The 14,273-nt window shown below is 45.3% G+C and overlaps 1 protein-coding gene across 1 annotated transcript in view; it reads left to right on the forward strand.

The window, feature by feature from the left end:
• The first annotated feature begins 1,188 nt into the window (after positions 1-1,188).
• Positions 1,189-14,273, forward strand: part of LOC311494490 (cadherin-4-like) — a 247,918-nt gene continuing 234,833 nt past the window's right edge. The window contains exons 1-2 of the mRNA XM_084553559.1: positions 1,189-2,313; positions 3,512-3,623. Of these exons, the coding sequence (XP_084409685.1) occupies positions 2,257-2,313; positions 3,512-3,623 (169 nt within the window). The 5' untranslated portion in view covers positions 1,189-2,256. The remainder of the gene's footprint in view (positions 2,314-3,511; positions 3,624-14,273) is intronic.

Raw genomic sequence — 14,273 nt, forward strand, 5'->3', positions numbered from 1 at the left:
CACCCCTGAAGCAAGAGGGGGCTTGTTAGCGGCGCTATTCTTTAATAAAAAGTCAACACTATAAACTAAGGGTATATTGCTTTCTGCTTCAGCTACACATTGTAAGGATGACAAGCAGAAACAGAGCTCAGCTGTTATATGAAGAGGTTCAGGTGACAGCCTGCGCTGTGGTGCTTGTCCATCAGCATATCTCCAACACGGCGTCAAAGTAAACAAAGCCTTTTACCTTCTTTCCTGCAACATCCACACTGCGCCAACATGACTCGCGTGATTCAGTTCAGTCAAAAGATCACCGTATCCGCTGCAAGAATTGTTTTAATATTTCAAAATTTATGGGGTAGTTTAGTTTTACTGCAAAATGTTCAAGTCCTGCTCTGCCTTTTTCTGATAACACATATTGAATCTGACATATTGGGCCACACAAATGCAGCGAAGAGGGAGGGTGAAAAAGAAAGTGCACGAGACCTGTCAATCACAGCGTTTAAACAGGACAAAAAAAAAACAACATAACCATGTAGCAAGAAATTTCAGGAATTAAAAAAAAAAAAAAAGTCGGATTCGAATGCGGAGGGATTGGGATGAGAGAGGTGGTAAAATTCCTACATGTCACAGAAAGGAAATTGGCTGAGCAGCTACCCGCTACTGCAGAGCCGTACTCTTTTTGATGGGATTAGAGCCCATTGGCTCACTAAGCAGATATGGAGAGCGGTCTGCCAATCAGAGACGGCGGAATATAAAGGTCATTAGTAGCTCAAAAAGGCCACCAAGACCAGGCGGCCTCTGTATTATGCTGTTTTTTGTTAAGCGAAAGGTTTTACGTAGCCACAAGACACCTCGCTAAGACTAATAGGCTGTAGGTAATAGGCTGACCCGCATTCACACGGATGGGAGGTAATTCTCGGACATGGCCTTGTCTGCCCTCTTTCGGACAGAGGGCCATTTTGGGGAGAAAGCGTGCTCAGTTCAAAGGGAGCAGTTTTTTTTTTTTTTTTGGCGAGACATTTGGATTCACATTGAAAACCTTTTGAACTGACATTTGTTCAACTTTTCTTTTGATGAAATTTCTCTTTAATAGTCTCAGTCTCAGAGACAGAGCTGCTGAAAGAGGGTAGGCTGAGTATTTGGTGAGTTTGTCAGGTGAGAGCCAGCGTGGCAAGCCTGTGACAATCAAAGTCCGGCGCTGTGAGCTACATCTTCACTAAAAACAGGGGAAGTCCTGTTGAACCGTGACGCGCTTAAAAATGTCCGAAAAATGAGCAAATGCCACTCAAGAGGCCGGCCAGCGGATGCAGACGCTGTCAACAAGCTAGGCTACGAGTGTTTCTGCACTGAAATGTCATTAACCAGGACCAGGATGTCACATCACCACAGAAAATAAGTTAAATGCATCCAATACTACATGCTGCAAACCCCGCTATTATTCAGAGTAATCTGCAAAAAATATGGGCAATGATGCGCCGATTGAACCATAAAACTATCTCCTATTAATACATCTTAAGTTCAAATGGGTCACATCATGCATAGTTGTATTTGTTAAAAAGATTAAAGTTGTTTTCCCACTTGCTCTGATCACCTGGAGGTCATGTGGTGCACACGTGACGCACTGGTTGTGTGGACGTTTTGAATCCTAATACTGCAATGCAAGGATTTGTTTTTATAAAAGGGGCCACACTGTAAAAGAAAGCCTGAGTACATTTGCGCAATTGGTCAAAATCTAATAATAATCGTGTGTAAAAGTCGCATGCGTGAAATGCTGTGTTGGAAGTTTGGTGTCTTAATGCGTTGGCCATACGTTTGGGCGCACGGACTCCAATCGTTACAGAACGTTTCATTTCCAGCCATTAAAACTGCGAAGCCTTTTGGTTCACAGTGGGAGAGGGAGTCAAATTTCGGCGTTCCTGGAGAGACGATCGGCGCTGTGGTTGCTTGATCCAAAGCTTCAACGAGTGTTTCTTTAAGTGCGTGTGTGTGTGTGTGTGTGTGTGTGTGTGTGGAGTTTTCCTGCACCGGGTGATAGGAGGGGTTGGAGAGAGTGACGCTGGCTGCGCCTTGGTGCTGAGCGGAGCGCTCACCTGCAGATGAGAGAGCCGGGGAAACTCGGGGCAGAGCTGCAGCACACTCTCGGAGCTCAAGGAGGGACGTTACGCACAGTCTGACCAAGGAGGGGGGACATTAAACAATTTCTGGCGCAGAATTACGATCCGAGCCTCTTTCTGGTTCCTTGTCCGGGCAGCCTTGACTCGCTTGCACGCCACGATGAGAACTGACTTCGCTCTGGTCCTGACAACAGCCCTTCTTCTTGACACATTCTGGGTGAGATTTCTCATTTTTTCCCCCTCACTACTGATGGCGATAGAGGTTGAATAAAGTCATGCAGTCAGATAGAGACGGTGCGGTTTGCTGCAGCGCGGCGTCGGTCTCTATTTCATTACAAGTGCACTAATTGTTTCCCTAATGAATTTCACTATACGGGATGAAAAAATAAAGAAGAAGTAAGAGGTCTGATGTTGTTATTGTTTTTTTATCTTTAGATTGCTGGCAGTTAATGTCTGGGCTTCAATATCCCACACAAGTTAAATTACGGCACAATTTAATCCTCCACCGTTGTACCTTTATCGAGTCGTCTTATTATTTCAGCTGCAGCCATAAGCCTTCAGTGGCCAATACGCAACAACCTATAAAAAGTTCAACTTTGAAGTTGTAACGTGCTTTTCAACCTTTTCTCGTCGTTTAATCGATAAAACCGAAATGAAGTCGGCGCCAGAGGGCTCTTCGTAACGGCGCGCCAAGTAACCCTTGGATCTTTTTTTTTGCTGCGCTCATGACAGAAGCCCTCATATTAAATGCATTTAGGTAAATGGCATGAATATATTTTACTCCTGCCTTATTCCCTCCTGAGATGAGAGGATCCAGTGTTGTATGCCTCCTCTTCATTCCAGTCCTGGCACCGCTGTCTGTTAATGTGTGCGCGCACACGACTTACTTGTGTGGCTGTTGTGGCGCTGGCGGTCGTTTAATTTAACCAACAGCTATGGCCTGAACCTTGGGTGCAAAGTTATCTGCAGACAGTTTGAGTGGTGGACACACACACACAGCCAGACAGACAGACAGACAGACACACCGCTCAGTTCGTTCTTAGTCCTCTGGGCCGCTTCTTGTGAAAGAGCCACTGTAAGCAGAGAATATTATGCTGCATTCCTCCCGTTTCTTTTGTGTGTGTTCCTCACTTAACCCTGAGCACACTACTTTAAACTGAATCTGTCCTCATTTCATCCAGGCTGGTTTCTTTATAGAGTGAGTTGCACAGCACATTTTATCACACATTGGACTGTGTGAGCGTTTAATCAGCGGCGTGCTCAGGAGCACATAGCCGATGAACTTGTTGAATACCTTTCTGCTTACTGCCGTTCTCTATATGCTGCCCCCTTGCACGGCTCGCGGCCAAAAAGGAGACAGAAATCAATGGAATCCATGTTTATCGATGTCTTACGTTGTATTTTCTTTCTTCCAGAGGAATAATGGGGAGCATGCTTCCAGCGGTCCCTGCCGACCTGGCTTCTCTCAAAGCTTCTACTCTGTGCTGATTTCAAGGGATGTACTGCAAGGCCGGGCCATACTCAAAGGTAAGCCCCTCAGCTGGCCAATCAGTTATTTTAAATTTTGCCAAGACTTCTCGCAGGGCCGGAAAGACCTCCTTCTGCACTAAGGCCAGTCTAAAGAAACGCGTACAATGTTTTGCTTCAATTTTCACATTGTTGAGCTTGTGCCTACTGGAAAAAAGTCAAAATTAAATTCAGCCATACTGATGCACACATTCGAATCCTAGAAAGACTTAAGATATTGTAAACAGTTACAACTCGGCTCTGCAAAGTAATTACATTGGTCTGCTGTTTCAATTGTCTGGCTCCAGACAATACCATACAATTTTTTATTTTATTTTTTTTTTATTTTTTCTTTTTTCTGAGCAACAGTGTACGTGATTCAGAACAGAACATTTTTATTTTTTTTCACACTCCCAATGCTTTTCTGGTGCTCTTTTAGATTTGGAATTTATTTCTGCTTCCTGACATCGTTCAACCTCTCCTGGCATCACGTTTATCTCTCATTTCATTTACGCGCTGTCGTCTTCACACTACCGTATCTCACCCACTTGCGCCTCACGCGTGTGTTGCTCCAGTTGCACGACGAGCCGACCAAGTTTGAGGGCCCGATAGTGCAGGAAATGGAATCGACATCCTGTGTCTAATCTGGCACTGCTCCTGCCAATGTGGGCTAATTGCAATTCTCTATTGATCCCAATGGTTTTTTTCTCATAGCTCAGCTAAGCTGTATTGTTTTGCTGTGGGCGCACAATAGCTCTTTTGTGGGTCGACTGTGTCTTCGGCAGCTGCGCGGTATATATTTCTCACTCTCCTTAGCTGTGAGAGACCTGGCGGGGATACAGCTGTCTAGACTCTCTCTCCTGAGTGTGCACGTACACACACACTCTCTCACACACACACACACACACATGCTTTTAACACCGAGGATATATGATGCAGTACGGCGTATTATTGTTTGCCTGTTTCATTATGCGCCTATATATGTGTTTGTTCATTGCTGGAGCCATATAAGACTGTAGGAAGGTATCAGTTTGCCTTTAGTGTTTCATTAACTTCAAACTATTGTATCCTGGCTGGAAGTGGGATTGGATGTGGGACATTGTCGCTGGAAGTGAGCTTGCTCTCAGTGTGGTAGTGATGTCTTCAGCCCAGCAGGGGGTGTCAACACAATCACAAACAATCACAGAATGAGCCATCACTGCTGCACAGGAGCCATTTATTTCAGAGAGCGTTATTTATCTAGTTTGGTCTCGGGGAGATGAAAATGCCTCTGTGTCTCAGTTCACACATAAACTAAGCGTTAGTTGTGCGACATTGATTGTTTTCAGTATCAGGAATTGAATTAATCACTGACAGTAGGTGCTTTAGCATGACTTTGCTGCACACCTTTGTTTATTTAATGCAAGCCACAGCTACGAACATGCAACAGCAGTAAAGCGAGACAGATTCCGCCCATAAATCATGCAGACTTGCAATTCATTTGCAGTATTCCCTGAAATGGCAAAAGCATATGCTTTAATTTAGCATACATCGTTTGTTTCGGCTGCGTTGCTTGCCAAAATGATGTGTGCTCATCCTCGCCGTGACGCGCTCACAGCTGCAGCGGCGTCTTCATACGTGTCTGCGAGCGCAGCTGCACCGGTCAGGCGAGCACACATCGAGACGAACACGCATCCTGTGTGATTTACAGGGCTCAGGCGGCTGATTTATAGTCGGTAAGGGTGTCACTGGAGGGAGGCAGGAAGCGGCTCTGGAAAGGCTTTAATAATAACATTGTTTAACCCAAAACCGTCAGATGGGGGCAGGAGTAATGACACCGGCCCATGCACACGCATACACACACACAAACGTATATATATATAAATATATATATATATATATATATTCATGTTAGCCACCGAGGGGAATAATGGGAAGGACAGAACTAGGACCTTGGCCATGATGGGGAGGATGCCTGGATCTAGACAGGGGGTCAGCAGGGAGGGGGAGGAGGAGGAGGAGGAAGGAGGAGGAGGGTGTTACATTACACAGTTTATGATTATCACCCTAATGCACTAAACAGCCTAAAATATAAAAGACTCGTTTTGCTTTTCCAAAACACCACAGCACATCTGATGACAAAACCACGGCTTAATCTCACTGCAAAGTCACAATTTTTTATGGCAACATATTTTTTCTTAAGTGTGAAACAGTTTTCCCGCCTTCATTATTGCAATCTTTCACCACAAAGCAGCTCTACCCGTTTTCCTCATTTCCTTTGATTCTCTAACATGGTCCGCAGTCATTTATATTTCCAGCCTTCTGAGTCACTTGCGACTTTTTATTTTTTTTTTAAAATTAATCTTCCTTTAGATCACTTTCTAAACATTCTGCGTGCCGTGGCCGGCTCAGGGTCCTTATTGATAAGCGCAGTCTGTCCAATAAACATTTACAAGTATTCTTTCTGCACGCTGGATTGTTCCAACTGCGGGGATTGATCCGCTCTCTATTTAGCTGGAAAGCCCCTGCCAGTTAGCGACGTTAATGACTGAAACACTAACATAAAACACATGCACCGCTCCGATTACGCTGGCAGATTATGAGGCCGGGCTGTGAGCGGGCCTTCTGGTGGTTGTTTTAACATTTGATATCTCCGAGCGCGCCGCGTGTCGAGTAACGGCGCGTGAGATTTAACAGAAAAGATGTTCCTCTCTTTACATCTAAAGAACAAATTGCTAACTGTGTTTTGAAGTTGCTGAAAAAAAAAAGAAACAGCGGGGGTTTGAGAGGTGAGATAATGGGTTTAGGGGGTGAGAGGTCTCAGTCATGCTGGGCGTGTGAGAGTGGGTGTGTGTGTGTGTGTGTATGTATGACGCATTCACTGCCGAGGACGTTCATCATCTTTTATGGTTTTGATTAGAGATGTAACAGCCTCTTCAGAGCTCGCGCACACCAGTAGAGCTCTGCCCGACCTTGCTCACCGAACGACAGGTAAAAACAGACCGCTCCCAGAACTGTTTTCTCTACTAGCCGAACATAATCATTTTGTATTCTGTTTCAGTGGAAAAAACAAAAAAAAAATTTAGATTTTTGGATCAAACTAGAGATGCTGTCACGGTGTTTGGAGCATTTTGTATCCCACAGACAAGAGAGACTATGAGTTGGATCGTGGCCACGTTCACACAGATAAACAGAGCCATTGAACGTAACCCCATCCCATGTCTCCCTCCCTTCCTCCCTTCCTCCCTTCCTCCCTCCCTCCCCCCCTCCCTCTGCTGATTGTGTTCCCGGTAATGAAAGCCAGGAATGGTGGTTTCGGCTCAGCGAGCCCACGCTGCTGACCTTGGACTTTGTTTGGGTTTCTGGTGGTTTTTTGGGCAGCCCTCACTTTCTGCTGTACGTGTGCGACGGCGCTTTCGCTTGTCTGGGTGTTTGTTCAAGGGAGAGAGTCGGAAGGGGGATTGAAAGACTGATCTGGTAACTTCAGAAGCATGTTGTACGGATGCTGACATACACAGTGCAGCTTCTCACTAGAAACTGGAGATTTTTTTCCCCAACAGTCATCACTTTGTTTTTTTTAGAAACTCCTCTGATGCTTTGCTCCATTTTGAAAGGGAGACCCCTCTGGTAACTCACCAGCTGGAATGAATGGCCTGAATATCTCTTTAGGTTGACCATATCTGTCTTTAACCCCCTTGGCCAGGCTCAGGGTTGCTATTGTGCCCACAAATACCTTTTCTGATGCACTAAGCACAGCTTCTCTCTCTCTCTCTCTCTCAGAGATACAGTGTCTGTTGCAGTGTCTTTACATGTTGCCGTTCTGGAGAGACAGTCTGTGCAGTGGTTGCCATTTAAATGCCTTGCCTCTTTGACCCAGATCCCTCCACCCTCCCTTCTGTGCCACCTTGTCTCTATAACACCATAACATATTCTGGTATTTGCCCGTTCCGAGAATCAGCAGAAACCGGGAGAAAAGGCACGGGAGAGTTTTGCTGTCTGAACAAAACAAATTGTTCAGAGATGGAATTTTCTCCAGGATAATATTTTCAAAACTCTCCTCCAGCGGGCATCTACAAGGCCCTGGGTGATGAGTCTCACTGGCCTCGCTGGTGACGCTTCTCTGTGAGGCTTTAGGTGATTTTTCAAAATCCAATAGCCCGGCTGTTACTTTGCTGTAGGCTTTGTATTCTGAACATCATTTTTCAACTTGGAGTGCAGTGGTAAATATGCAGTAACTATCAATTTCAACCCCTATTTCAATACACAGCGCCATTTTCCTACGAAGAAATGCCACGCCGCAACGTATGACCTTATAGGATCGCTTTCTTTTGGTTTTAAAATCTCCAAATCAGAGCTCACACGCTCGCTCTTCGGTTGTTCGCGGAGCTGGTGATGTGGCGACAGAAGTCGGCTTCGGAGGAGGGACTCGTGAGATCCTGAATAAAAGATGCCGTTTCTTTTCACACGCTCCACAGGGATGGGCAATACACCCGTTTTCCCTTTCCCTTCACCCTCAAACAGAATTAGATTGTTTTGATTTCCTGTTTACCTTTTGCCCCAAATCTCATGACACACACTGACTGAAGTGATATCTGGGCTGGTAGCTGACAGGCGTCCTTATGGAGATTATTGGAACACAGCCTCCTTTGTTTCTTTCTGCATCCGCCTCAATCATTTGCACAGGTCTTTCTCTCTGTCTTTATTAGCTGGGGTTCAAGGGATCTTACCTTAGCCCAGTCGTTTTATGAGATCCTTTCTGTTTGTGATTCCGTACAAGATTCTCCACAGCCCTCTCCCATATAGAAATTTAACCAGTGCTAGAACGCAAACTAACAACAGAAATCCTTATTCTGTCCTCACCATCTGCTGGAACCATTACATGGTTTATGGCTATTTTTTGTCTGGATATACAGTCCCAGAGACGGCGGCAGACAGTGGTTATTAATTACCGAAATGCATGCAAGGCTGACGTTTGCTGGACGTCTTGGAAAGCGGTGAAGACACTGCAGACATCTCGAGGTGCTGGTTTATGCGTTTCAGGCCAAAGGCTAATCTGACCGCGGGGAGCTGTTAAAAATATCCAGCTGACATATGTTTAGTTAGCGCGTAACGGTACGCCTGATGTATGCGTTCAATAGCCTTAAAGAACTGTGTATTTTCCAGAGAGACTCGTTTAGATGGTTGGACATTTCTTTCCCTGTTAAGGTCCAGACATGAGTTGTTTATGAGGTAAACGAGGAGGCAGCGAGGGGAAGAGGAAAGGAGGGTGGGGTGGTGGGGTGGTGGGGGGGTACACCTGCAAGAGTGCCTTTTGATTAATACTGTTAGGCTTGGGAAACCACGCTGCGGAGCGTTTCTGTGCTTTTGTATGCATGATGTGTGCATTTCGTGCTTGAATGTACCGTGCGAGGTAGTTGACTGGTGCTCCGCGCATAGCAGGTATCCTCCAGGTTTTGCCAAGCTGGTCATTAGAAAGGCAAGCGGGAGAGAATTAAAAAAAAAAAGAAAGGAAGCAGACGGAGGCCATTATTTTTTTAATGGGATTTTTGACATCTCCTACCTTTTGTTTTGAGAGGAGGGACAAAGGCATGGAGAAAAGCGTCCGACTTCCTGCAGATTGAGTTACTCTGCGGTGTGTGTGAACTCTGCATCCTTGTCATCTGCTCGGTACATTAAGAGACCTCCTGCCTTGGTGTGATGGGCCTTCTGGGGTTCTGCAGGACCAAGGTTACGGCCCTCCTGAAGACATTAAACCCTTTTAAATACTTTGCTCGGACTCTAGCTCTTTAATGCACAGATGGTCTGTATGGGCTCTGAAGGCTGTACGGTGACAAGGGGACATTACTAGGTCTCTCGCTCGTGCCCTCTCTCTCTCTCTCTCTCTCTCTCTCTCTCTCTCTCTCTCTCTCTCTCGCACACACATTTTGTCTGAGGTTAGGAAGAGAGTTTTTGTCGCCGGTGCCAGATTAAGACTGCAGAGTGGCTGTTGTAAGATGTCCCTGTTGTCTTTTTTGAAATAGTTTTTCATGGGGAGCAAGAGCGATGCGAGGCGCTCCCAGGGCCGTTCCTTTGCTGGGATGTGGTGGACAGGGATTACACTCGCAGGATAATGATAAGCCTGCAAGGCTGTTTTCTCTTTGCTCGAGAGTCACACTGGCCATGTCCTTCAGCCAGGCTACTGTCAGGGGGAGGGTGAAATAGGAGGTGGACTAGAGGCAGAGAGAGAGAGAGAGAGAGACGCTTTCATCTCAACAGGGTTGAGGAGGAAGTATGAGATAAGGCTCTGCTCCCCGAGGCAGCCGGCACATTATAATGCATGGTGCTGCTTACTGTTGCATTCATACAAACACACACAAGGAAACACAGAAACCCATTACAGCCCTCTAAAACAAATGGGATCCAGATTTCCCCTCCCAGGCCGCCCACTACTCCAGTATAGCTTTGGCACTGGCCCAGGCACTGTGGTGTCCTCGTCCTGCCTACTCACTCCTACCTCCTCTGCAGGCTCTGTTAGTCTAGCAGCGTTTTAATTAGAGCCTAATTGATTCAGTTACAAATTAAGCCGCTATGAAGGGAACCAAAAAAAACTGATGATTCAGCTATCACGGCTCCAACACATTTTCATTTTTTTTTTTTTTTCTTGTTGTGCTGTAATGAAGACAGGCAGAGGCACTGGAAGAGACGCTTGTGACAACGGACTGTAGGATCTATTGTGTGTAAACGCTGCAACCTTGTTTTATTTCGCTTTCTCTTTCAGAATAGAGCAGAAAATCAGAAAATGCCCAAGCTCACTTTGGATTATTTTCCCCAAAATAAATTCTCTTCTAACAAAAAAAAGTGGACTAAAATCTCGTTTACAGCCATTGTCACAAAATCGTCTCAAAACAGCGGTTTGTGTGAGAAACGTTCCAGCTTCTCATATCTAACTCTGCCTTCCAATCTGAGGGATCGGATCATTATTTTTAATTAAGGAGACTTCTGTCCATTTCTCACTTTTTTCTAATCAACAGGAGAAATGTAAGAGCGTCTCTGTGGGCAGGGCAAATCCAAGCCTCATATGCTATTCCCTTTGCTTGGAGATCTCCTTGTCTTTGTTAAGGGAGGATGAAAAGTAGGATGGAAGCCCTCAGAAGACACGGCTGTCTGGTGATCACTAATTGTGTCCTGAACTCCTTGTGAATGTTCCCCATTAAGTTCTTAAGTTCAGCACACATTCGAATCATTGCCTCTGAACAAGGAAGCTGTGCAGGAACACTGGGGACAGAAAGGAGAAAAGGATACGGGGGGAGTTGGGGGTCGACAAACAGAGTTCCAGTAATGTTAATTAATGAGGAGACAATGATGGGTCCCACGGCGTCCTGGCCCAAGCTATTCAAGAGGCTAAAAGCTAATAAAGGGCTAACAAAGGCCCTTCCAGACGAGCCCCGGTCTGCGCAAACAGTGTCATATCGAGATAGATGTTGGCTTTTTGACAGACTTCATTGATTTCCCCAAAGGACGAATTCCTACATTTCCCTGTGGTTTGGGGTTAGCTGGTTAGATAGGCACCATGTGAGGTTGTGGTTGAATGTTACATTGTTACTCAGAGACCTTTCAGCGCCGTTAATCCACTAGAGGTGCAATTACCACTAACTTTTTTATCCGTCAGTGATCATTATTTTTCAAATTAACAAATGTATCTTTAAATTAATAAAATGTAAAGTGAGCTGTCTTCACGTAGCCAAGAACTGAAGATTTTCTAATGGTAGAAATATGAAACGGAGGAATTATGTATTGGAATGTGCAACCAGGCACGCATTCATGTGTTTCTGTGTGAATGTAGTATGGTTATGCTGGCCAAACACACTGCAGATGGTAAGCAAATTACAAATTCATGCTGTAGGAATGAGGAACTGTCGGTCTTTGCCATAGACTGTATAAAGATGGACGGCGGACCAGCTCCTCAAAAGTGAAGCCAAAGCAAGTAGAGCTCCCCCTGGTGGCTGGCTGCAGTATAGGTCATAAGCTCCACCTCCTCCATGTTCGTGGATGGGACTTGGGCCTAATTAAAATACTAACATACACGTAAAATATTATTTTTTTTTTTGCAACCGCTCCATGACCAAGAGAGTTGTAAAATAAAAATATTTTAAAAATGTACAGTGTATAATCTCCAGGGAACTGGCGACACGTTGTCCATATTTATATACAGTCTATGTCTTTGCAAGGAAAGGAGAGTTTGACTTTTGGAAATGGATTTTTTAATTTAGTTTAAAGGTGAGGTGGATGTTGAAGAATTATATCCTCAAAGCTGCCCTGATCTCAACATCCACAAAACTTTTGCTGTGGAAAGTTGGTCTGGTGTTACTCCATTGGGAGCTGATTATGCCAGGCCAATTAAATTCTTTGGGCAGGCTTTATGTGGTGAAGGACGGAAGAGTAACGGCGACGTAGTCATCTGAGCACACAGATTCTGGTTCTGGTTGTGGGACTATTCAATTGCGTGCTGTGGTATTTCTTCTCTGTGCTGGTTGAAAAACACCCCATAATGAATTCCAAACGGCGTGTCGCCAGACTACGCCAGACTACTAGCAGTTTAAAAAATAAACAAGATTTTTACAGCCGACAATACCTTTACTGAAGCTGGGTTTTTGACGCTTGGTTTCTGCTTGAAATATTTTACATAAATGCTTCGCTACTTTCACCATATGCTGGCAAAGGGTATTTCTTCCACAGCTGTCTGTTTGCTTTATTGCCACTTCAGTGAGTTCCACCCAGTATTCAGACAGAAAAATCACATCAATTAAATGTGTAAATGCTTCCGCACATGTCTGGATTCTCTAAACAATGTTACAGTGAGGCACTTAATTCTCAATTTGTCTCTGAATTACAGCAGGGGCAAACGTTTCTTGTTTGTTTGTTTGTTTCTGTCGCGAGACAGAGCTGGGTTATTTGTTGTTGTGAAACTCAAAAGTTGACCACTTTAAAAAAAAAAGTAAGAAATGTCTTCGGCAGATCGTACGTAAACGTGCTTCTAAACTGGTGATGGCTGTTGAATTTAGAGACAAAATGCAATCCACAGTGCTGTTGTATGGCTGTTCTGAATCCCTACTGTGGTGGCCACTGCAGTGTGCTCATTTCAGATACAGTGCTGTGCTGTAAAGAGACCGTTTTCTTTCTTCTTTTTGCTAAATAAAATCAACTGCGAGCCTTGAAGTTAGAAGTTCTCGTTTATTCTCAGAAACTGAAGGATAAGAGGCATGCACAGTATTGATCTGAACCTTGTATTGTTTGTTTAACACGAAGGCGGCATGCTTCCAAAATGCACTGGATAACTTGTGTGAAGAGCTGCAGTTATGTCTTTGTTGCTATTTTAATCTGAGCTATGAGCTGAATTTCAAGGACTTGTATAGCATGTCACAGTGCAGCATTTCTCCAGTGAGGCTACAAAGGGCCCTGTAATACTACTGGTCAAACCCCATGAGTAGTGAGCCCACTTTCAAGCCTTGGGACCGAGTCACTTTTAAAAAAAGCACACTGGCCAGAATCCCTTTCTTCTTCTCCTTCTTCTCCCCATCTGACTATTGTCTTTTGCAGCACATCAGAGGGAGAGGCAAAGAGCGAGGGCAATAAAAGCCCCCTCCCTTTCCTCCTCCTCTGGTCCTGGGAGAATGTAGAGGAGCCGATAAGTTGTCTAGCTCTGAGTCTGAGAATGATCAAAAACAAAGTGAATCCTGTGGCCGCAGAGGGAACGAGGTCCTGTGAGGGCAGGAAGGGGAGAGGAGGAAGGGAGGAGAAACAGCGGAGGAGGAGAAGGAGGAGGAGGAGAAGGGCTGGAGGAGCAGCAGCAGACGCTCCGGAGAAGACAATGTTTGCTCATCTATGAGGCAGACAGGGATGAGGAGCTGCAGACAGGTTGGCCATCAGGCAGATGCGGGTTATGGATGTACAGAGTGGTGTAGGGAAATGTTGGAGGTCTTTTTTTCTTGGCATGTCGGTGGCATCAGTGGTGATAATGAATGTTTCTTTGCCCTCTTGTGAACTGGGCTTAACTTTTAGCCACACATAGTTGAATATTACTCATGCTTCAATACGTGCATACGCTTGAGTATACGTTGCTGAATGTCCCCAGAGGCCAGAGGCAGGGCCCTGGTCTGGGACGGGGTGATTATCCTAAACAGAGAAATGAAAGGATTACAAAGCGATGTTGTAATCCAGCTGTCAATCCCACACCTCATTAGCAAACATAGGGTTCGGAACTGGCAAAAGTAGAGGGGGAAGAGGAGGGTTGAGCGGGTTGGGAGGTGGGGAGGAGGAGGGGGGTATAAGCGAGGGACAGAGATAGTGGGAGGGGAGAAAACCTAAGTAAGGGAGGAACGACAAGGATGTAAGAGAGTGGGAGGAAGAGGAAACCAAAGAAGGGAGGGGAAGAGGAAACAGAGGTAACAGCCTTGCTATTCTGCTCCGGGGGCTCTGTGGAGAGTTTTTATTAAGCTTTCATCTGCCTTTCCTCTCCTCCTCTCCCACCCCAACAGCAGCAACAAAAGCAGATGCAAGGAGTGCTAGCCATGTCAGTCACGTCTCAAACCCACAGTTCTGCTTGTAATTCCCAGATTAATTAAGAACAGTGATTTGTTAATTTAATTGTAGGTGTTGGGTCGTTTTATTTTTTATTTTTTCATCCCCCCCCCCCCCCGGTTGCTTTCTTCTGCC

Source organism: Chelon labrosus, assembly GCF_963514085.1.
Source record: "Chelon labrosus genome assembly, chromosome: 10".
Lineage (NCBI taxonomy): Eukaryota > Metazoa > Chordata > Actinopteri > Mugiliformes > Mugilidae > Chelon > Chelon labrosus.